The following is a 22,932-nucleotide window of genomic DNA, read 5'->3' on the forward strand; positions in this document are numbered from 1 at the left end:
ATTATCATTTAATACAACCCCGCTAGCATTATGTACATATCATATCATGTTTCATATCGTTTCAGATATCGTTCATCNCTGTCGTCAGTCGTACAGGAATACCTTGCCTTAACCCGAAAAATGTAGTAGCACATGACTTGAGTATTTAAAGAAATACTCAGTAAGAGACCCCACTATTGGGGTTAAATGTAACAATCACATGCAATAAGATGATGAGACCTATCTTTCATTCCGTTTTCCCTACGGTGCTATCCTAACGGGTAATTTTGGACATGTACATATACTCTACACACAGCCCATACGTGCGAGTATGGACTCACCAGCTAGTTCGCACACCGCTGGGCCACTTTCCTTATCTGGTGGGCATACTCTAGGAGCCCCTTAGGCCGGGTACCCGCTAGAACTAGTAACCGTCACGGCAGCGCTATGCAAAGCATAACGATCGTTGTCCTGCCATTGGATATACGCATCCGTACCCTCGTGATGGGATAGGGGTATCCCCCCAAATGCATGAGCACACATAATGCATGAGTTCCCGAAACTTTTCCATTTTTATTATCATTTAATACAACCCCGCTAGCATTATGTACATATCATATCATGTTTCATATCGTTTCAGATATCGTTCATCATTCATATCACATCGTTTCTCACTCTTCAGTTCTCAAATCATCTCAAATCATACATACTTCTAACGGGGTTATATTTCATGTCATTTATCGTGATCTCATGTCATTCATATCGTATTGTATACACACCATTTATGAGNCATGTACATATACTCTACACACAGCCCATACGTGCGAGTATGGACTCACCAGCTAGTTCGCACACCGCTGGGCCACTTTCCTTATCTGGTGGGCATACTCTAGGAGCCCCTTAGGCCGGGTACCCGCTAGAACTAGTAACCGTCACGGCAGCGCTATGCAAAGCATAACGATCGTTGTCCTGCCATTGGATATACGCATCCGTACCCTCGTGATGGGATAGGGGTATCCCCCCAAATGCATGAGCACACATAATGCATGAGTTCCCGAAACTTTTCCATTTTTATTATCATTTAATACAACCCCGCTAGCATTATGTACATATCATATCATGTTTCATATCGTTTCAGATATCGTTCATCATTCATATCACATCGTTTCTCACTCTTCAGTTCTCAAATCATCTCAAATCATACATACTTCTAACGGGGTTATATTTCATGTCATTTATCGTGATCTCATGTCATTCATATCGTATTGTATACACACCATTTATGAGACCTAACATAACGTACTATGCTTTTAACATAACATTTCATCATATACACATCATATCATGACATATTGCATCACAATGTATCATATCATAAACAAGTCATAACGTAAACACTTCGTAGTCATATCGTTCTCTAACTTATCATAGCCTTAACGTTCTTTTACCTATCACAGACATATCATTACGTGAACGTACCTTAGTCATATCGTCACAAGAACGTATCCTAACGCTATCGTTCTATCAATCCTAACGCTATCGTTCTATTAATCTATCACAAACTATCCCTTTCTACCCGTAACCTAACCGTATTCTTCCATCAATCTCTCTTATCCATATCACTCCGGTATGTAACCTAACCTTAACGTTTCATGAACGTATTTTACTCCTATCGCTACATTTCGTCTTGTGTCTCCTTCTCGTATCCTATCTCAAACATATCCTTGAACACATCGTATCGTAATTATTATCATACAATTCACCTATTGTAACGTATATATAACATATAAGAAGCATATCGATCCACTGACAATTCACACATATCAATATATATGACATGTGCAGAACCATGGGACACGTGTCAACATCAAACATAACCATGCCGATAGTATGGTCACTTACCTAGTTAGCTTAAGTCGTTGTCACGAATATATCCTTAATGAAAGTTCGATTCCGTCCTTTGAAATCCAAGTCAACCTATGTGAGTCCATGACATCAATTTAAGTTTGAACTCTATAAAAATTATTTCTCCAATTTACATTGACCATAGTAAAATTCTGATATTTACTGTTAGACAAAATTTAGTGGGTCCTTGCCCTCTCATATTTGATGTTTTATTGTTAAATACTGTTCAACAAATCTTTCCTCAATCTCCCTCCTTAAATTTTAAACCGTGTAAACAGATATTGCTGGCCAATTTTAAGTCAATTGTTTGGCTATTATCTTTAGGCCAACTAAATTTTATTGAATCTAACCTTATTTCTAACTTAAAATGCTAACAAAAATCTAATAAATTGATATGGGATAGGATTATTGTTAAAATATATAAGAAGATTTGATCCTAAATTAATTCTTTAGGATAGGAAATCTGAGATAGGATTTTACCATAATAACCTACCAAAATCTCTAAATCTTCCATCTGTATATGTTGAAAGTCATTTTACTTCTCAAATCTGATCATTGTTGTTTTTCTATTGTTTCTTTTTCTTTTTGCAGTAACTGTTACTCTGGCGTAAGTAAGAATGGGTTGAGGAGAGATAATTGTGGAAAGGGACGAGAGATTAGTGGGTGGGGAGAAGTGGGAAAAAGTTTTTTTTTTTTGTTTATTTATTTATTTATTATTATTAGTGTTATTTAACTATATTTTTTTTATATAAAAAATGGACCCATGTATCGTTCCTATCATTAAGGTATCTCGAACATTCATCTATCTAGAACCGATCGAGGCATGAACCCTCCCATGTCTATGCTAAGTCATTTATGGACTCCATATAAGATAGCGAGTGTATATACCAACCTCCAACACATGGGCGAGGGCGTAATGTCAACACATCCGTGTTGTCTGATAGTACCCTTGCAAAACTCATTTCAAAGGAAATCACCCAAAGACACTCTTCTCACAATACTCACCCACACTATGACACACGTATATGTCACAAGGCCTAGAGGTGGTGAGAGTTGACAACATGATTCCCTATAGTACATTTATACGCATTTATGATCTTTCTAAAGTAGATGTGATTTTAGCAAGCGGCCATCGACCCAAAGGAGCATCCATCAGGTGTCTTATTGAGACCATATTTGGCGAGCTTTCATCTTTCATCTTTCATCTTTCATATGGAGGAACTTAACTCCAGAGTCGCATGCCAAAACCTATATCGAATTCACCCTCACAGTATCCGCACCTGCAGACAAGTTTTTGTTGGCCACCTACAGAGTTAAGGCATAAGTGTGACAGTTTTCGGACGACCCCTAGTTGCTTCACTAATTATTATGAGTATGCAAATTTTGATGTCATCATAGCAATGGATTGGCTAGGTGAAAACCGTGCGCTAATAGATTGTAAAGCCCGCGTAGTGGCCTTCAAACTCCCATTATAAGGGAGCTTTGTGTACAAGGGGCCAATGGTTAACATAGCATTGAAGGCTAAGAAATTGATCCACCATGACACATGGACATTTTTAGCGAGTGTGATAGTTGACTATAGTGATAAGCAAACAACGTTCTCATTGGAGAGTTTGAAAATATTTTTTCAAAGGAATTGCCCGGGTTGTCTCTAGTTAAAAAAGTTAACTTTCAAATTGGTCTGGAACAAGGAACCACGTCGATCTCCAAAGCACCTTATAGAATGGCATCCGCAGAACTCAAGGAACTGAAGAAGCAATTGCAGGAGCTTTTGGATGAGAGCTTCATTTGACATAGTGTTTCGTCGTGGGGAGCTCGTGTTGCTTGTAAAGAAAAAAGATGAGATCTTGTGGTTGTGCATAGATTATAAGGAGTTGAACAAGGTTATTATCATAAATAAGTATCCCCTCTCGAGGATAAATGACCTATTTGACAAGTTGCAAGGCACTATAGTGTTCTCCAATATTGATTTGAGGACAAGTTACTATCAAATGATGATCTGAGAGGAGCACATATCAAATATAGCTTTCAAGGGACACTATAAATTTATTTATAGTTATGTCCTTTGACCTTATGGTCTCTGCAATTTTCATGGAACTAATGAACAAAGTGTTCAAATAGTTTTTGGACGTCTTTGTTATTGTGTTTATCAATGACTCTGGTATACTCTAAATCAAAGGAAGAGCATGAGGATCACCCAAGGAGGGTTTGCATGTGTTGAGAGCCAGACATGGGGCCAATTAAAAATGTGTGACTGGACAATTCAAATGGATTACCATGCACACTAGATCCGTCGTATGGGAGTACGTGGATCATGTGGGTACTCATTGGAGTTGGCTCCCATAAGGGGTTGCCCCCAACTTTGAGTGACTACATGGTTCTATAGGAAGAGCTTAACAACTAATCTCCTATGAATGACAAGCAGACTAGTATACATCATAATATCCCGGCCAGAGAGAGAAATCTATGAGATAGCACCTCAACCGAGGACATTGGATGAGTTGTTGCATAAGCTAAATTAGCTACCTAAGTCTTGAGTAGCAAAAGTTGCATAGGCTAAAATAGCAAGTGTCATACCACGTATTTCTTGTATCCCGAACCCATTTCCTAATTTGTAAGTAGGTTGATACATATGTACTTGTAAACAATTTATATTGGATTTAATGTAGGGTGAAATGATTTTAATTCGTGTGAAATTAATATCATCACTAGCCCAATAGGATCAAACTCAATAATGGCATGAGTTCATTATCTATATATTTTTTAGGAAAATGATTTAAGTATTCTACGAACAAACATACCTAAATATTTTAGGAAAAGAATTTAAGTATTTTAGAAATAAATTGTCTAATCTATGCTATAAATATTCATCCACCCAACTAAGATTTTGATCGAAGAAATCTCAATCAATCTTAAGTAAACCACAGTGGAGCAGTATTCTACGGAATGTCTTGTAATCTATTCTCGATTAGTCTTAACAAAAGGAGTGGGAGTGTTTTCCATAAAGAATTGTTTTCAACCTACTGTAATTTTCATTCATTTCATTCTTTCATGTTTTCATAGCATAATCTCGATTTTTTAAACTTAAAAATTCACATTTAGAGACCTATTAATCATAAAATTAAAAGTATACCTAATCATTAATATTGGAATATATTTCGATTAGAATTTTTTTCTTTCTTTCGAGGATTTGGTTAATAATATATTTTATATATTTTATCCTATTTTCTAGATTTGGGTATTAATATACTTTCTGTTATGATTTTGTTGATAGTTTGTATCTTATTTAAACCCTGTGAATATTAATGAATATTGGACTTTCGATCCCACCTATGTTTCTTGGATTGAGCCTTACAACTAAACTACGAAGAGTGAGAAATTGATAGCTTATTTGTAGAATAGTAAATGTGATCCGTGGTGAAATATTTTGGTTTTAAAGAGAGATGGAGAAAGTAAAGAACAATGCTATAATAATATTATGTAAGCCTATATGGTAATATTAAATCATTAATTAATAATAGTATTAAACGTCAAATGAATCAATTGAGACAACATTCAAATAAGAATAATCATGAGAATAGGATGGTAGAAAAAAACTTAAAAGAATTAAAATTATAACTTATACTAATAAGGTGGACTTTTCTTTTCGATGACTTAATCATAAGAACTTCAAAATTAAATGTGTTTAGTTTGGAGTAATCCTATAGTGGATAACCTGTGTTGGTCTATAGGAATATATTTCATCCTTAGAAGCAACAAGTAATACTTATAAAGCGGGTGCGGGTTGTTACAAGAATGATAATATATTGAGATTAAAAACATAAGTAACTTAGGAACACGTCACCAAAGTAAATTTTACGTACACACGATATAAGAAGTTGTAACAAAAATCGCTTATTCATCTATCATACAAAGTTCTTTTATAGGCAAGAGTGTTATCAGATCAACCTCCATGAGTACTCAAGCATCATTCTCTCTAAACGGTATCTGCCTGAGACCCTTTCTTCTCTGAAATCTTTCTTGATGCCGCAATGTTTTTATGTTTCTAATGGCTAGGCCACATCTTTTGTAGCCCTTTTTGTTATGAAGTTCTTTTTGTTTTCTATGAAAGAAAGAAAAATGTCTTGAACTTGAGTGATTAAGATGAGCAGTTCAAAACCCATATATCGACCTCGAAGGGATCAAAAAGACCGCCTCATTGTCACATGTTTATACAAACCACCATTACTATTTAGTAACAAATGTATCCTAGAGGAACTAAAGTTGTCTAAATAAATAAAAAGTGTATTTGTTGGATTTTTACCTATACAAAAAAATAATATAATAAATATACATTTGACTTTTTATTCGTATATAAGTAATCTACTTGTATATCCACTCATTAGCACGACCACCAGACTCGTCCATGTCGATAAAAATACTGACTGCCTGCAAAGTTTCAATAACAACCAACGATAATGTTTAGTAAGAAAATACAAATCTATCAAAACACTGCCAAAAGAGACAATTGGGCACAGAACGAGCTAATGAAATCAAACTCAAGACAAGTGAATTTCATTATTTCTAAAGATCAAGTTTGTTAGGTAGGCTTGACTCAATTGGTGATCATAATTCTGTTTTGTTTCTTGTGTTCAACAATTGTGAGTATAAGAATCAAATCATCGACCTTTTAGGTAACAATAGGTATTTTATCCATTATAAAGAACTATGGAAATCTATTCTACACTCTAGTACCCCATTTTTTCCGTTTCCTATCTAAGGCTTTCCCCTTCAACCCTGTCCCCGCCCATCAGCCTTTGTTCATAATTCTAGTGGGGATTGCTTAATAATGAAAGACATACAACAAAAAGAGCCGACTTCCCAGTAATCTTACCTTTCCTATCCGGGGCCTGTCTTTAGTTTTGTCTAAGCTGTTTCGAATATGGGCAACGGCTCCCCAGCATTTTAACGTATTAGCCACACCATCAAGCCGCAATAGGTACTCTTCCTCGGACAATGGAAATGATTTCTACCAAATTGACAAATATTCAACATTTTAAAGTAGAAATAATCTCTCCAAATTTGAAGGCAATAATGCTCTGTGAACTGCTCATTTGCCTTCATGCACAGTCCATAACTAATTGTTAAAAGATCATCAAAATATGTTGAGCAGGAAGAAAAAATTTAAAAAAAAAAAAAATAGCCTATACATATATTCATCACCTAGCTTTATATCTCCATTTCATAGCAATACGTTTGATTTTATAATTATTTTTTAAATAGCCTTTATATTCTGTAGATTATTTATTTGCAACTCATGTTTGGTTTCATTATCAGTAATTAATTGACTTCTTAACTTTTAACTTTTAGTGATCTTATCAGAGCTTGCGTTTGGTGTTTATTGCTTTGAAAATGTCCATATTAATTTTGTGCAGCAGCTACCAGTTCTTAAAATCCAGAGGTTCCCTTTTCTCCCTTCCAGTAGATAGGCCAATTTTGAGAAAAATTGGTTACTACGAGAGTATAATACTCCTACCATGTATTGCGTATCATATCAGCATCCTTCTAAAAACGATGTGGGAGCCACCAATATTAAAAAAAATTATTTATAAAGACAAAACCATAGTGTGAACAAAGGGAGTATGTTATTCCCATAGTACTCGAAATTTTCCTACCAATTTCCTAATAATTCATATTATTTCAATTGTGAGGTTAGAATTAATAGTCCATTTAGGAAAATGCTCTTCATCAGCTTTCAGATGTTATAATTCATAGACAGGTTCCCCTAATTTCGAAAAGGATCTCAGTTGATCAAAGATTTTAGTCTTGAAGTAGCAGAGGAGACTGGATTCGTGCGTACCTGCTCTCTGTATTTCCACATGACATTTAAAGCAAGAAGATTTCGTCCCATGAACTCCTGAATTATGACAGAAACAAGAAAAGAAATCCATAATTTAGTTTGAATTATGAACAGACCATAGTGACTATATGACCAGGGTATTAAATTTCTATTGACATGTAGATATTTCTACAAATTCACGAGTTCGATATCCACACAAAGGGTAAAGCGACATTTCCATTACATCGTGAAAAAATCGATGAACATACATTTAAAAAAAAATGTCGCTAAAAGTAATATAAAATAAATAATAAGCATTGTAAAATACTTGTTTATTAATTTAAATAATTTTAGATGTTTATGTTTTTACTATGTTTCAAGAAAAATCTATCGACATTGATATCGTCATTTTATAGATATTTCCATTGACATTTCCATAAAAGTTTAAGAACTTATCATATGTTTTTTTTACAGTTTAATGACCTATAAGACATAATTTTAGAAGTTTAAAGACTCATTGAACTGTCTAAAATTCAAAAACTTATTTAACACGAACCTACATTTGAATTTGTAATTTAATCAAAGAATAGTAAGAAGTTTAGAAATGGAAGATGAATACCTTCTTTATCAGTTGAACATCGTAAGACTTGCCATACTTATTTCTGATAATAGTAGCTAAGTCAATCCCACTAAACCTGGAATCATCCGTCCCAACCGACCTTTCCAAGTTTTCCCTAAGCATTTCGAAGTTCATCTGAAAGAACATAAATTACTAAAATGAGTCTCCACAAGAAGAAATGATGCCATGATGGTGCAAAATTACATTTTAAGTCAATTTATTTTCTCTTGCAAGTCATCAGACATATCACTTATCAACGTACTACACATTCGTGATTACTATAAAATTTATTAGAATCCAAATCTAAAGGTCTATAGTTTCTGATTTCAACTTCATGCAAGTCTCAAGTAGTAGTCTATAATTGAGTTTTTCTTTCTTTTGAATCCAAACTATGTGGGATTGAGTACTAACCCCTCCATTTTCAGGTTTGGGACTCTCACTGTCGTTAATCTCACGATCGGACTCATCAGGATCCATGGCACCGTCGACGGAACCTGCAAGAACAGGTCTAATTTGCCGTCCAGTTCGTCGGCGACAGTAAGCAACATGATTCCCATGGTGAGTGCTTGTTTCTCTGGAAGGAAGAAATGGACAACAATACTCCGAATATGAATGCGTTACTCTAGAAATCTTTGCTCTACCTAGATGCTCCTGAATCCCAATCCCGGGCGACCAATTACTCTGGTGACCGAACGTTACGCTCGTCATAATCTGCAAGAACAGTCAATCGGTTTTAATCGACAAACTAGGGCAACTGAAATCGGGAAGTAGAGAACTAGAATGAATAGAATGAACTGAAAAATTGTACATAAACATACCTTGAGGATAATCGGAGGATTGAGAGCGGAATCGGAAGCAGAGAATGAAGAATCTGAGTGAGGATTGTTAAAGGATGTGGTTTCGAATTTGTTTAATCGATTCAGTTGGAGATAAATTTGAACCACTTGTTTGGTTTGCAATTGTAGACCCACACGCATGGTTTTTTCTATTTTGTTGTGAAGAAATGAGTGGCCCAAATGTGTGGGAAGAGAATTCAAATGAGGAAAGGAACGAAATCTTGTACTCCTACGTTACTCTATTCTCCTTTTCTCCATGTGAAATACGGATTTGTCCTCAGTTTCCAATACATGTTAATTTTGGATCTCCAAGATTCTGTGCTGCTTCTTGCCCAACTCTTACAGATAGTCAGTCATCCATATTGTTTCTTTCCAGCTTCAACTATTGCCACGCACTCAACTTTAGTACAACGCATTTTTGAAGCCTAGACGTTCCATCATCCATGACTTGCTCCCACTTGGTTGTATCCTCCAACTGTAGGGCCTCATCAAAGGGCATTGGTTCCCTTTCATCAGCAACAGATAGTGTAATGAAGGTACATACATATCTAGTACTCTGATAGTATTGGATGATCTTCTCAACACCGGTTCAGGTGTCACTTACTCTACTGCTGGTTCCTCTGCAACAATCTCAGGAGTTTGTTGAGTATTTGCTACAAGATCACTAGTTGTATTTTCTCCGCAACTTAACCTCAACTCCCACTTGCTTCGTTGTCTTGGAACCTTGCTCCGCATCTAGTTCCTGAGCAGTAGTCTCAGGAGTTTCATGAGTATTTGCTACAATATCACTAGGTGAGTTTTCCTGCAACTCAAGCTCAACTCTCACTTGCTTCGTGGTCTTGGAACCTTGCTCCACATTTGGTTCCTCAACAGTAGTCTCAGGAGTTTCATGAGTATCTGCTACAATATCAATAGATGAGTTTTCCCTGCAATTCAAGCTCAACTCCTACTTGCTTCGTGGTTTTGGAACCTCGCTCTACCTATGGTTCCTCAATAATAGTCTCAGAAGTTTTATGAGTATATGCTACGGCATCACTAGGTGAGTTTTCCTGCAACTCAAGCTCAACTCCCACTTGCTTCGTTGTCTTCAAACCTTGCTCCACATTTGGTTCCATTTCCAACCGCACTTTCTTCAATTCTCTAGCAGTCCTTGTGAAGCTAACTCGTTTCTGCTTGCTCATAACGTAGTTCTCACAACGACCCACATCAACAGATTTCAGACCTTCTAAAACTTCTTTCGTAGCCAGTGCATTCATTCTTTTCACGCTCATATGTCCAAGTCCATTTGTGTCATAGACTTGAATTTGAAGCATTCTCAGCAACAGCAGCCGTGTTCATACATTCTGTAGTGGTGTATAAAGTTTCAGATTTGATGTCACATGCTACCACTATAGCACCCTTCATAATCTTCCACGAACTCTTCCCTAACTCTGTTGCATAACCTGTACTGTCCAATTGACCAATAGAAATTAGGTTCTTTTTGAGACCATGAATATATTTGACATTCTTTAATGTCCACTGATTTCCTGCTGGAGTTTTTATGCAGACATCTTCTTTTCCTTTAATCTCCAAATCTTTGTTGTCGGCAAGATACACCTACTCAAAATTTTCAGACTTGAAATTCCGGAACAACTCTTTATTTGGAGACGAATGAAAAGATGCACTTGAATCCAAAATCTAGGATTCAATTGCATTGTCCACGTTGAGGATTAGAGCATCCCCAATGTCTTCTGTTGAATTTATAGAATCATCATCATCTTTAGATTTGTGATTCTGCTTCCTCTTTGGTCTTGTACAATCTGTTCGAAAATGACTTTTTTCTCCACAATTCCAACACATTACGTTTGGTCTATTTGGAGATTTTTTTTGGTTCTTTGATTTTGATTGCCCTTTGTTTGGGCCCTTCGGTTTACTTCTTCCCCGTTGGTCAATGTTGAGGGCATTACCAGATGAATTTCCAATTTATCGTTTGCGAATACTTTCGCTGAGAACTACATCTCGAATTTCATCAAACTTCAGTTTATCAGATCCTCGAAACTGCAACAACAGTATCCCACGACTCGGGTAAAGATGACATCAAAATCAATGCTTTAATTTCATCCTCGATATTAATTTCCACCAAACTCAGTTGACTTACGATCATATTGAATTCATTTATATGATCAACAACAAATCCACCTTCAGACATCTATAGATTAAACAATTTCCGCATCAAATACACCTTGTTCATAGCCGACGGATTTTCGTACATATTCGACAGCGCCTTCAACAGATTTGACGTTGTCTTCTCTTTGATGATGTTAGATGCCACGTTTCTGGATAGCATCAACTGGATCAACCCTAAGGCCTGTCGATCCTTGAGCTTCCACTGTTCCGTGGTCATGGTATCCGGCTTCACCCCCAACAAGGGTTCGTGAAGATATTTCTGATACATATAATCTTCAATCTGCATCTTCCAGAAACCGAAATCAGATTCATCGAACTTCTCAATTCCAATCTTTAAGCTTTCCATCTTCACAGATCGTGGTGAATTTCGCCTTGCTCTGATACCAATTGTTAGGATCGCACAACAACACACACTCGATCTAGATGAACACAAAGAATAGAATAGAGAAAATGCAAGGAGAATATTGGCTAAAAGATTTGTATAAATGACTTCACGTATGTACGAATACAGAAAATATTTTCAAAACACTGGTATATATATATATATATATATGGTTTAGCTTACTGTATATAGCTTTACCAGATATAACCACGTACCATATAAACTATCTACTATATATAACTTTACCAATATAGCTCCTTGCTATACACACAGCTATTTTCAACTTTTCAACCCTTTACTCTATATGTCATTTACCAAATATAACTTTAATATGTATAACACTAAACTATAAATAATCGGAATCCATACTTAACAAATATCATAATTTGTTAGCATCACTAGCATGGGTATAGAAGTCAAATATTTTACTCTTGGGCTAATCTTAAAGGTATAGTAAGGTTTTGTTGTACCTAGCTCTATTTTTGGCTAGTCTGTTTGATTAAAAGTTGATTGAATTCTCGGGTCATGTAAACCTGTTTAATAGAAATAAAAGATTGAGAACTAAATAGTTGTGGGAGTAGAATAAATGATGTGTATTATAAAATTTCATATTTATTTTTGGGTTTATGCAATTATGTGATACATATCAACATTTTTAATTAAACGTAATATAAGTCCAACATTTATATTTGTAATCTATCATTTATTTTAAAGGAAAGCGTACCAAAGGTGACAAGAAATTGTTTTGTGGATTTTTAATTCTAATTTTTCTTAGTTTAAGTTTATTTTTAAAATTTAAAAGTATTATTAAAATAGTTGGAAGTTTTTTATTTTTATATTATTCTTTATTCTTTTAATATTACATAATTTCTTTTAATTGGAGTGACGCATATCCCATAGGCTACGATCAAATTTCAAACAAGCGGGGAGAGTGGAAAGCTTTTAGCGGATTCTCTGTTGGTTCCCGCCATTAAAGCCTGCTCCACCTCCACTCTACCGGAGCAACCAGACCCAAAATGGCTTCCTTCTCGCCTTCACTTAAATCCAAAACCAGAACCCTAATCGACATCTTCCAGCCAGCGCTTTCCAAACGCTTAAAAACCTCACAGACGCTGAAAACCCTTGCAACCACGGACGACAAATGCGATTCAGAGCTCACATTGGCTTCCTCTTCGATGGACATCTCTTCCTCTCAGAAATCCCGCATGGAAACCAACAAATGGTTGGCCAGATCGAAGCGCAATCTCAAAATTTCCTCAGATAGGGTTTCCAAATGGGAGAATGGATGTGTGAAGTTGGAGGAGCTTTTGGTGGACGAGACATGGTTCGAAGCCCTTCCCGGAGAGTTTGAGAAGCCCTATGCTCTTAACCTCTGCAAGTTCGTAGAGACGGAGATTTGCAGCAGCGGTGTCCCTGTTTATCCTCCTCCCTCTTTGATCTTTAATGCTCTGAATTCTACCCCTTTCGATAGGGTGAAAGTTGTTATTCTCGGTCAAGATCCTTATCATGGGCCTGGTCAAGCTATGGGTCTTTCTTTTTCTGTTCCTGAAGGAGTTAAAATCCCATCAAGTCTTCTCAACATATTCAAGGAACTGAGGGAAGATCTTGGTTGTTCCATTCCATCCCACGGAAATCTCGAGAAATGGGCTGTTCAGGTGCTGTTGTCTCTCATCTCTTTATTCTAAATACTTAGAAATGCATACTTAGATGTAGCTACTTCTAATGTGTTGGGGCTACAGAAATGCTACCCATAAAGATCTTGCTTATTTTTCATTAGATGAAAGATATGTAAATATAGGTTTGGGGTAGATGGATTATATAATAGATATGGTTCATCACAAGGTTCGGATTTTGGTGACTGCTAAGGGAATGAAAAAATATTTTCTGAAATCGGGTGCCTTTTCTTGAATTAAGAACACAAAGATAACTAATAAGCTATGCTGGTTTCAAAATATATATTTTTTAAAGTCATTAATTCAAGTTGGAAATTTGGGTTGTAATTAGGTGACTTCTCTAAGTTGAGAGATTGGATCATACAATTAGTAATTCATATTGGCAAAGGATTCTAAATGAAGTTTTTCATGACATTACTCGTATGAATCTGGGCTTGTTTGGCTTCAAAGGATAAGTTGATCAATTCGGGAGAACTTTTCTGCGTGGAAAAATGCATGAGTAGTTATTGTGATCTGAAAAAATTATTGTGTAAGAATGTAGTCAGAGTTCTATCTAGTGTCTTTTTCACTATTATGTTGTCTAAAATGATTTTTATATACATTGTAGGGAGTCTTGTTGCTTAATGCTGTTCTCACAGGTAATAATCTTCTTTTCACCTTAAGTTCCATACCTTCTTTATCAATGTACTTCCATTTCTAAAATCAGTAAAGTGAAGTTGAGGTAATATGTATAACGCCTTGTTATGTTCTTTGTGATTGTTTTTAAACAAATATTTCATTGATGAGTTTTGCTTTTGACCATCTAAAAAATTTTTCAATAGCTACCAGCTTAAAAGATACTAGCTAACTTTAATGCCATCGGCAACATCTATGACATCAAACCAAAAACTCATCAAACATCACCAAACCGTCACAAAGAGCAACTGCGCTAATATATAGCCATTTCCAGCAGCTAACTGTTCAAGCCGAGATTAGCTACAACTAAAGAAAAATTATAATCTTTCCAAGTTTGCTCATAAACTGCCACCTTATCCTGGGAGAAAAAACAGCAAAAGGCCTCCAAATGGGTGATCTTCGACAACAGGCTTTATAAAGTAACAACCTAACATTGCTGCAATGGAAGCCCTTGGGGAACAAGTTAACAAACACTCCAGCCCCTCAAAACATCCATTATAAAAAGCCAATAACATCAGACTCAAAGACGAGGCCAAAGCGCCCTTTTGAAGATTGATAATCAAACCAAAAAGAACCGAAAACACAAGACGTCGATAGACACTCAGAAGGAATCCACTGCTAGAATCAACACTTTAAAGGATGTAGTTTCTTGTTTGTTCCCATACATTAATAAGAGTTTTACATTATTTTGCTTTTAGTAACTATACATGCTTTCCTGCATTTACTTATTGATAAATACTTTGGGTTTTCCTGTTTAGTTCGAAAGCATCAAGCCAACTCTCATGCTAAAAAAGGATGGGAACAATTCACCGATGCTGTCATCCAAACAATATCACAAAAGAAGGAAGGAGTTGTCTTTCTCCTTTGGGGGAACTCTGCTCAAGCGAAATTGAGGTACTTCTATTGTATGATATTAGTTCTAGCAGGGAGTGCATGACTCTGGAAAGGACCAAAGTAATAATCGAATCATGGTTAAAATATAAACAACGACCTTTTAATTTTTCTTGTTGAAAAAAGAAAATCAGTGACCTTGAGGTTAAAGTTTTTTCTTCTATGTAAATTTCATCTATTGATCAGAATCTGGCATTACAAATTTAATTGGGAACAGGAAATAAAAACCAAGAACTTTCAGTTGAAGACTTGATGTATTTTAATAGATGAAGTGATGTAGGATGAAATATTAGATAATTACTATAATTTAGTTAATATTAGTCTAGTTGACATGGTACTCTATGAACTTGCCTTGGAGTTCGCCGGACACAAGTTTTAACACCTATGCATCAAGTTGGATCAGCGGCGAAGGTTTGAATGGATTTACCTTGGTTAAAGGCCAAGAGTTAAGCGCACTAGTTCCTATCTCAAGGCTAAAACACTCCAGAAGTTTGGTGACCAACCAAGCTTGAATGCCTCAAAACATGCGATCCTAAACACAAGTCTTCAACTTCAATCTGTTGAAACAAGAGGACCACTTGGGTTTATATAGCCAAGGAGTCCAAAAACCAACCTAGATTCTCTAAGTAATATAATTTTATTTAGAATAACCAACCTATTCTAGAAACCTTAAAAGGAATACAAGTTCAAAAATCTTCTAAAAATTCTCCTAAAATATCCTTCTAGAAACATTGTAGGAGTGAGACTAAGTAATGAAGGTTGAACATGTGTTTTTGGCCTGCTTGGTCGATAGCGTGTGTATAGTGAACTCCAAGAGAAGTTCATAAAGCACTATAGCACTAGCTGTTAACTTTTAGATTAACTAGTATTTGATTAATATTTTAGATTTGATTCGTTGCTTGTTAATTTTATTGTAAGGATATAAATATCCACTGTTTAGGATTATAAAAAAACTTTTGAATATTATTTGAAACATGACTTTTTTAAGAAGAAAATAGAACTTTGTTTTTAGAGAGTGTTCTCTCAACTTTTAGGATGAATTTTCCTTGCTTGGCCATAATTTAGCTGTTAGGTACCTATAGAACTTTGTTCTTAAAGAGTGTTCTCTCAACTTTTGAGTGAATTTTCTTTGTTTGGCCATGTTTAGCTGTTAGGTACCCAAACACTGAAAATACACAGAAACTCAAAGATAACACAAGATAGTAATATATTGCAATATTCAAATAAGTCGCAATGTAACAATAGCTTTTAGGGCTATCTCTCTTCCAATGTCCTACAATGGATAATCCCACTCAAATTGATCCCCTTTTAAAACCTCAACTCCCTTTGCTCTTAACCAAGATCCCCTGGATAATTACCACTATACCCCTTACTAATACGCTACTAATATTCTCAATATATACCCTTCCTAGTACTCTCACATCAGCCTAATCTCAAATCCATTACATCAATTGATACGAGAGCCCTTGGAGGTTCTTGGAAAGGTACAAAACTATATACAGTGGTCGAAGATGGCAACATCAACAGTTGACTCCTAGAATTTGTTTCGTCGTCTGGGTATTTACCACCACCATATTTATCTTCATCACTTCCATATTCATCAATCCACTATCATCATACCACATCCAAACATTCCGAACCATCCAAACCAATGTTTCAGCAAACAAAAAACAAGAAACGCCACACTTTCTCAACTAATTTCATAGTCAACTTCGACAACTTTGCAAAGATTAGATGCTCTTGTGTACCATTAAAGAATTCCCTCCAAATCAGCCTAACTAACTACAAGGGCAGAGACAAAGCAAATGATAGTGATGTAGAAGTCGATTACATTATTAAAGAAGTTGAAGAAGACGATGCTGTTATAATAATCAAAGCTAAAGATAAAGACATCGAAAAACACAAGGAAGATGATGAGGAAGTCAGAAAGGACAAGGATTAAAAGAGGAAGTCAAAAAAGAAGAGGAAAATGAAGGTGACTTGATGTCGGACAAGAACATACGATGCTACATGTTGCAACATTGTTAGAGGAAATAACCTTTGTTGTTGGGCTTTGTAAGAGAGATTTGTTTTGATCGCCATGGAATTGTTGAGTGCTACAATTTAGTTAGTGGCTGTTGGTTCATCAGAGGTGACCAATTTGTCAGAGCTTGATGTTGTCAGACAAGGACATAAGATGCTAGATGTTGTGGCATTGTTGGAGGGGGAAGATTTTGCTGCTACAGCTTTTTCAATGGGTTTATTTTGAACATTGCATCTTCATAGGAGGATGCTGGTTTGTCGGAAAGGAACGTTTACGGCGCCACAATGTCATCTGAGGGGCACATTGCAACGCAGAAAAAAAAGGAAAGAAAGAAAGTGGAGACATTGTGGCGCTGATGCAAAGAAATGTGAAAACAGAACGTGCTTCGTATTTTTGTTAATCCTAAACTTACGTGAGACCATATTGACTATAGCATTGAGCCCATTAGTTGGTCACTGGAAGCCTAATTTCCACTTCATTTTCGTGAGATTTTCATGGAGTATTATTTAATTCCAATCTCAATCCAGAAAAAATTTGCACCAAGATTTTTCAATTGGAGTTTACCACACTCAAAAGAGCAGAGGAGAGTTTTCATTTTTGTTACCTCAAACTTGAGGATAGGTCCTTTTTCTACGTTGGGTGATGTTAGTTACTCAATATAACTTGGTTAATATTACTTTAGTTGTTAAGTTAACTTTAGACTAATTAGTTTTAAATTAGTATTTTGCATTTAACTCGTTTGTGTTAATTGTATTGCAAGCCTATAAGTAGCCACCTTTTAGGATTGTGAGGAAACTCTTGAATATTATTTTGAAATAGAACTTTAACTTTAGTGTTCTCTCAACTAAAGGAATGGATTTCTCTTGTTTGGCCTTGGATGGGACCTAATCACAAATTCTGTGCATCATAAGAACAGTAGGGTCAGGAGTAATAAAACTTTGTAATTCCTGCATGCTATTAGGAGTGTTTGTTTTTAGCTGATTTGTGGTTTCGTTGGTTCATTAGCGGGAGTAAGACTCTTGGGTTCATTGGCCAGAGTAAGACTCGTGTGCATCTTTTTCTTTGTTCAGCAGCACATAGGTTCTTGCTTTCCTCCGTGAACTCTAAGACCTTCAGGCATGCGTGTCTCTGTGTGTGTTTTACCTCTCTAATATGACTTTCACCCTCTTGAATTTGGATTATTTCCCACAACCATCGCCCCTATTCCACAGCCTGGAGTGCTGTTCTCATCTGATAATTTTTCTTCTATCTAAGTGCTGCAAGTTTACTCATCATTTCTTCTAAAATGTTCTGCAATGTCAGCATATTCTCCTAGACTCTGAATCCTCAAGTTTGAATTGCTTTAATACCAATTTGATTGGATTGTTATGGTAGAAATTAATGAAAGCTACTACCAAATTAGAAAGGAAAATTAATTTGAGAGGCTAACCACTCAACTTTGACGAACTTATTAAGTTACTATGTATATGCCACTGGTAATATTCCTTATATTGCTCAATTGCATTTCATATTAATAACTCACATATCCCATGCAAATATAAACGCCACACCCACATTTTAGGGGATGTGTGGTAAATACTTTACTTTAGTCGTCATTTGGTACATGTCTTGCTATGCTGGCTCTAAGCTTACAAGTATAGGAACTTTTCCTGTGATGAACAGGAAACTATTTGAGAAAACATGGTTTTGCTGAGCTTTAAAATCAGCATAGTGCAATTTTCATTTACTTTATCTAGCCTAGAACAGCTTAGGTTCTATTGTCTTGATAATTAACTTACAAGAGCATCATCAGAGGGGTTTAATTCCTCTTCTTTCTTGGCAATAGCGTCCTACTTCACATAGAATCTGATGTATGAACAGGTTAATTGATGAGAAAAAACATCACATTCTCAAAGCCGCGCATCCTTCTGGTTTGTCGGCCAACAGAGGCTTCTTTGGTTGCAGGTTAGTTCCATTGTTTAATTCCATTATAAATTTTTTAAACTTTCCAGTTCAAATATTAATTGGAATTTGCTCACACCTTTGTACTTCATCATTTCCCTTCAATATGGTTCTTACAATAACAACATTTGCTATATGCCACTTGGTATTTTGTGTATATACAGAACACTTGGTTCTCTGCCTTTTTTCTCTCTCAAAGACTTGAAAACACTTAAGGAACATAGATGTTTATGGATAAGAGAGAAAATGCTTCAAGTGATTCACTAATATGAGGCAAAGTTGATGGATGCCTTTTCATTTCCCTTGGAATGTTTTCTCATCAAGATTGTTTACTGCCCATTGTTGATTTTCTACAGGCATTTTTCTCGAACAAACATGCTTCTCAAGGAACTGGGTATTGGCGCCATAGATTGGCAACTCTGATCAAAATACTTGCTTGAACCATTGCAGTTAATTTTGTGGCTCCACAGTCTGCTGGATTGACGATTTTTGTGGAATTTTCACTTGTTGATTCATCATTGTTTAAATGATGAGATGCCCATCCTTTCCCATTTTTGTATTATAGTGTTTATACTTGTAGTTAGATTTGATCCCAAAGCAGCAAAACCCTTCTTTATGAATTAGGGTAAAATTAGAAGAAAGTTGGGCTAAATGTGTCTTGGTAGCAAATGTTTGGGTGTTCTTTCAACTCTATTGTTTAAAAGATTTTCTTTTAGCCCCCTTGTGCCTTTAGACTTGTTATCGATGAATGTTCAAATGAATTGTATAATACTTAGTAAGTTAATATAAGTTTAAAGGAGAAATTAGGTCCTTCAATAATTAAAATAGATGATATTTCTACGATTATGTCGTAGCATTACTTTTTAGAGAGTTTTCTCTAGAAAAAAAATATATAACTAACTAAATATTGTAAATAAATAAAATGTACGGTTAATCAAATCTATACTAACAACTCCCTAAAAATCTCACATATATTCTAACTAATTATTAAAATATATCTCCAANTAAAAGATGAACGTAGTTATTATTATTTTTAATTTCAAATTTGTCCATCATCTTTAAGTTAATGTTAGTCAATTTTAACCTTCAACAAAAAAATATATAATTGAAATATGTTAAAATGTTAGGTTTGAAATTTTCTTAAAAACAAATATTTTGAGAATAAAATTATTATAATCCAAAAGGATTTGACTATTTTGTTTTTTATTTTATTTTTATGGTTCAAAGTATAAAAACGTTGAGATGGCCGAGTTGGTCTAAGGCGCCAGATTAAGGTTCTGGTCCGAAAGGGCGTGGGTTCAAATCCCACTCTCAACATTATTGTTTTCTTTTGACTCTCTAAACCAATAAGATATTGCATGAGATGATATAGTTGATATCTTGGAGGTACCATATTGACCTTAGAAAGCTTTACGTAGATGCCCTAGAGAGGGAGTTGCCTTGACGAAGTTGAGATGGCCGAGTTGGTCTAAGGCGCCAGATTAAGGTTCTGGTCCGAAAGGGCGTGGGTTCAAATCCCACTCTCAACAAGTTTGTTTTTTTATTTTTTCGTATTCGTTGCCTACCCCTATTCCGTGGCCCGGTCAAAATCCTCCAAGCTTTCCCATCAATGGCGGCTTCCGCTGTTGATCTCACCATAACCGTATGTGTCGGGTCTTACACAATCCTTCTTTGTTTCAACCTGAAGTTCTTCTTCAATCTCCGGTAATGTTCTCCCAATCCCCTTCCAATTTCCACCAACTTCAACTTCACAATTGTTGAGATGGCCGAGTTGGTCTAAGGCGCCAGATTAAGGTTCTGGTCCGAAAGGGCGTGGGTTCAAATCCCACTCTCAACATTATTGTTTTCTTTTGACTCTCTAAACCAATAAGATATTGCATGAGATGATATAGTTGATATCTTGGAGGTACCATATTGACCTTAGAAAGCTTTACGTAGATGCCCTAGAGAGGGAGTTGCCTTGACGAAGTTGAGATGGCCGAGTTGGTCTAAGGCGCCAGATTAAGGTTCTGGTCCGAAAGGGCGTGGGTTCAAATCCCACTCTCAACAAGTTTGTTTTTTTATTTTTTCGTATTCGTTGCCTACCCCTATTCCGTGGCCCGGTCAAAATCCTCCAAGCTTTCCCATCAATGGCGGCTTCCGCTGTTGATCTCACCATAACCGTATGTGTCGGGTCTTACACAATCCTTCTTTGTTTCAACCTGAAGTTCTTCTTCAATCTCCGGTAATGTTCTCCCAATCCCCTTCCAATTTCCACCAACTTCAACTTCAAAATATTTTTCGCATCCATCAGCTTCTTCTAACTCTTGAAACAGTGTAAATTTTCACATTAGGTTATGTTCTGTCACCCCAACTTCACACCAAAATTATGTGTTGTCTACTTTTTAATGCTTCAAATCACATGCTATAACATTTTGACACCCAATTTGGAAGACTCATAAAGTTTTTTATTTTTAAAATAAGGGATAATAGGAAGAAAATTCAGATACTTTAAATAGAAAACACATCAAATTTGATAAAACATTCCCAATTCAACAATACATTTTTCGGATCCCATTTCTTAAGTACAAAAGGGTTTAAATTCATTCAAATAAAAATATAAAATAAAAAACACACTCTTAATTTAGAGTTAATTCGTAGGTTTTGGCCATTGGAGACTAAATTAAGGTTAAANAGAGCAATTCTCAGAATTGGGGAACAAACTAGGAATTAAAAATACAGAAAAAAAAAAAAAAAACTGAAAGGAATTAGTGAAAATTAGCCTAAAGTGTTTTAAAAGATGAACGTAGTTATTATTATTTTTAATTTCAAATTTGTCCATCATCTTTAAGTTAATGTTAGTCAATTTTAACCTTCAACAAAAAAATATATAATTGAAATATGTTAAAATGTTAGGTTTGAAATTTTCTTAAAAACAAATATTTTGAGAATAAAATTATTATAATCCAAAAGGATTTGACTATTTTGTTTTTTATTTTATTTTTATGGTTCAAAGTATAAAAACGTTGAGATGGCCGAGTTGGTCTAAGGCGCCAGATTAAGGTTCTGGTCCGAAAGGGCGTGGGTTCAAATCCCACTCTCAACATTATTGTTTTCTTTTGACTCTCTAAACCAATAAGATATTGCATGAGATGATATAGTTGATATCTTGGAGGTACCATATTGACCTTAGAAAGCTTTACGTAGATGCCCTAGAGAGGGAGTTGCCTTGACGAAGTTGAGATGGCCGAGTTGGTCTAAGGCGCCAGATTAAGGTTCTGGTCCGAAAGGGCGTGGGTTCAAATCCCACTCTCAACAAGTTTGTTTTTTTATTTTTTCGTATTCGTTGCCTACCCCTATTCCGTGGCCCGGTCAAAATCCTCCAAGCTTTCCCATCAATGGCGGCTTCCGCTGTTGATCTCACCATAACCGTATGTGTCGGGTCTTACACAATCCTTCTTTGTTTCAACCTGAAGTTCTTCTTCAATCTCCGGTAATGTTCTCCCAATCCCCTTCCAATTTCCACCAACTTCAACTTCACAATCCTTCTTTGTTTCAACCTGAAGTTCTTCTTCAATCTCCGGTAATGTTCTCCCAATCCCCTTCCAATTTCCACCAACTTCAACTTCAAAATATTTTTCGCATCCATCAGCTTCTTCTAACTCTTGAAACAGTGTAAATTTTCACATTAGGTTATGTTCTGTCACCCCAACTTCACACCAAAATTATGTGTTGTCTACTTTTTAATGCTTCAAATCACATGCTATAACATTTTGACACCCAATTTGGAAGACTCATAAAGTTTTTTATTTTTAAAATAAGGGATAATAGGAAGAAAATTCAGATACTTTAAATAGAAAACACATCAAATTTGATAAAACATTCCCAATTCAACAATACATTTTTCGGATCCCATTTCTTAAGTACAAAAGGGTTTAAATTCATTCAAATAAAAATATAAAATAAAAAACACACTCTTAATTTAGAGTTAATTCGTAGGTTTTGGCCATTGGAGACTAAATTAAGGAAAAAAAAAAAAAAAAAA

General features: G+C 35.6%; 2 protein-coding genes and 6 non-coding genes across 8 annotated transcripts; 7 read left to right on the forward strand and 1 right to left on the reverse strand.

Annotated features, from left to right (window-relative positions):
• Positions 1 to 6,019: 6,019 nt before the first annotated feature.
• On the reverse strand, positions 6,020 to 9,332 carry LOC111789180. The gene is made up of 6 exons (XM_023669844.1): positions 9,140 to 9,332; positions 8,733 to 9,032; positions 8,322 to 8,456; positions 7,724 to 7,780; positions 6,758 to 6,892; positions 6,020 to 6,312 (listed from the first exon to the last, which is right to left on the reverse strand). Exons 1-6 carry the CDS (start codon positions 9,296 to 9,298, stop codon positions 6,247 to 6,249), a joined length of 852 nt encoding a protein of 283 aa, XP_023525612.1. The 5' UTR covers positions 9,299 to 9,332; the 3' UTR covers positions 6,020 to 6,246.
• A 3,256-nt stretch (positions 9,333 to 12,588) lies between these two features.
• LOC111789179 (uracil-DNA glycosylase, mitochondrial) lies at positions 12,589 to 19,627 on the forward strand. Its single transcript, XM_023669843.1, has 5 exons — positions 12,589 to 13,360; positions 13,986 to 14,016; positions 14,812 to 14,947; positions 18,828 to 18,911; positions 19,265 to 19,627. The coding sequence occupies exons 1-5, from the start codon at positions 12,722 to 12,724 to the stop codon at positions 19,329 to 19,331; spliced, it is 957 nt and encodes a 318-aa protein (XP_023525611.1). The 5' UTR covers positions 12,589 to 12,721; the 3' UTR covers positions 19,332 to 19,627.
• Positions 19,628 to 20,144: 517 nt separating this feature from the next.
• Positions 20,145 to 20,225, forward strand: TRNAL-AAG. Its single transcript has one exon. It is a non-coding gene; the product is annotated as a tRNA-Leu (tRNA).
• Positions 20,226 to 20,356: 131 nt separating this feature from the next.
• On the forward strand, positions 20,357 to 20,437 carry TRNAL-AAG. The gene has a single exon. It is a non-coding gene; the product is annotated as a tRNA-Leu (tRNA).
• Positions 20,438 to 20,664: 227 nt separating this feature from the next.
• TRNAL-AAG lies at positions 20,665 to 20,745 on the forward strand. Its single transcript has one exon. It is a non-coding gene; the product is annotated as a tRNA-Leu (tRNA).
• Positions 20,746 to 20,876: 131 nt separating this feature from the next.
• On the forward strand, positions 20,877 to 20,957 carry TRNAL-AAG. The gene has a single exon. It is a non-coding gene; the product is annotated as a tRNA-Leu (tRNA).
• A 955-nt stretch (positions 20,958 to 21,912) lies between these two features.
• Positions 21,913 to 21,993, forward strand: TRNAL-AAG. The gene has a single exon. It is a non-coding gene; the product is annotated as a tRNA-Leu (tRNA).
• Positions 21,994 to 22,124: 131 nt separating this feature from the next.
• Positions 22,125 to 22,205, forward strand: TRNAL-AAG. Its single transcript has one exon. It is a non-coding gene; the product is annotated as a tRNA-Leu (tRNA).
• The last annotated feature ends 727 nt before the right edge of the window (positions 22,206 to 22,932 follow it).

This window comes from Cucurbita pepo, chromosome LG02 (genome assembly GCF_002806865.2).
Source record: "Cucurbita pepo subsp. pepo cultivar mu-cu-16 chromosome LG02, ASM280686v2, whole genome shotgun sequence".
Lineage (NCBI taxonomy): Eukaryota > Viridiplantae > Streptophyta > Magnoliopsida > Cucurbitales > Cucurbitaceae > Cucurbita > Cucurbita pepo.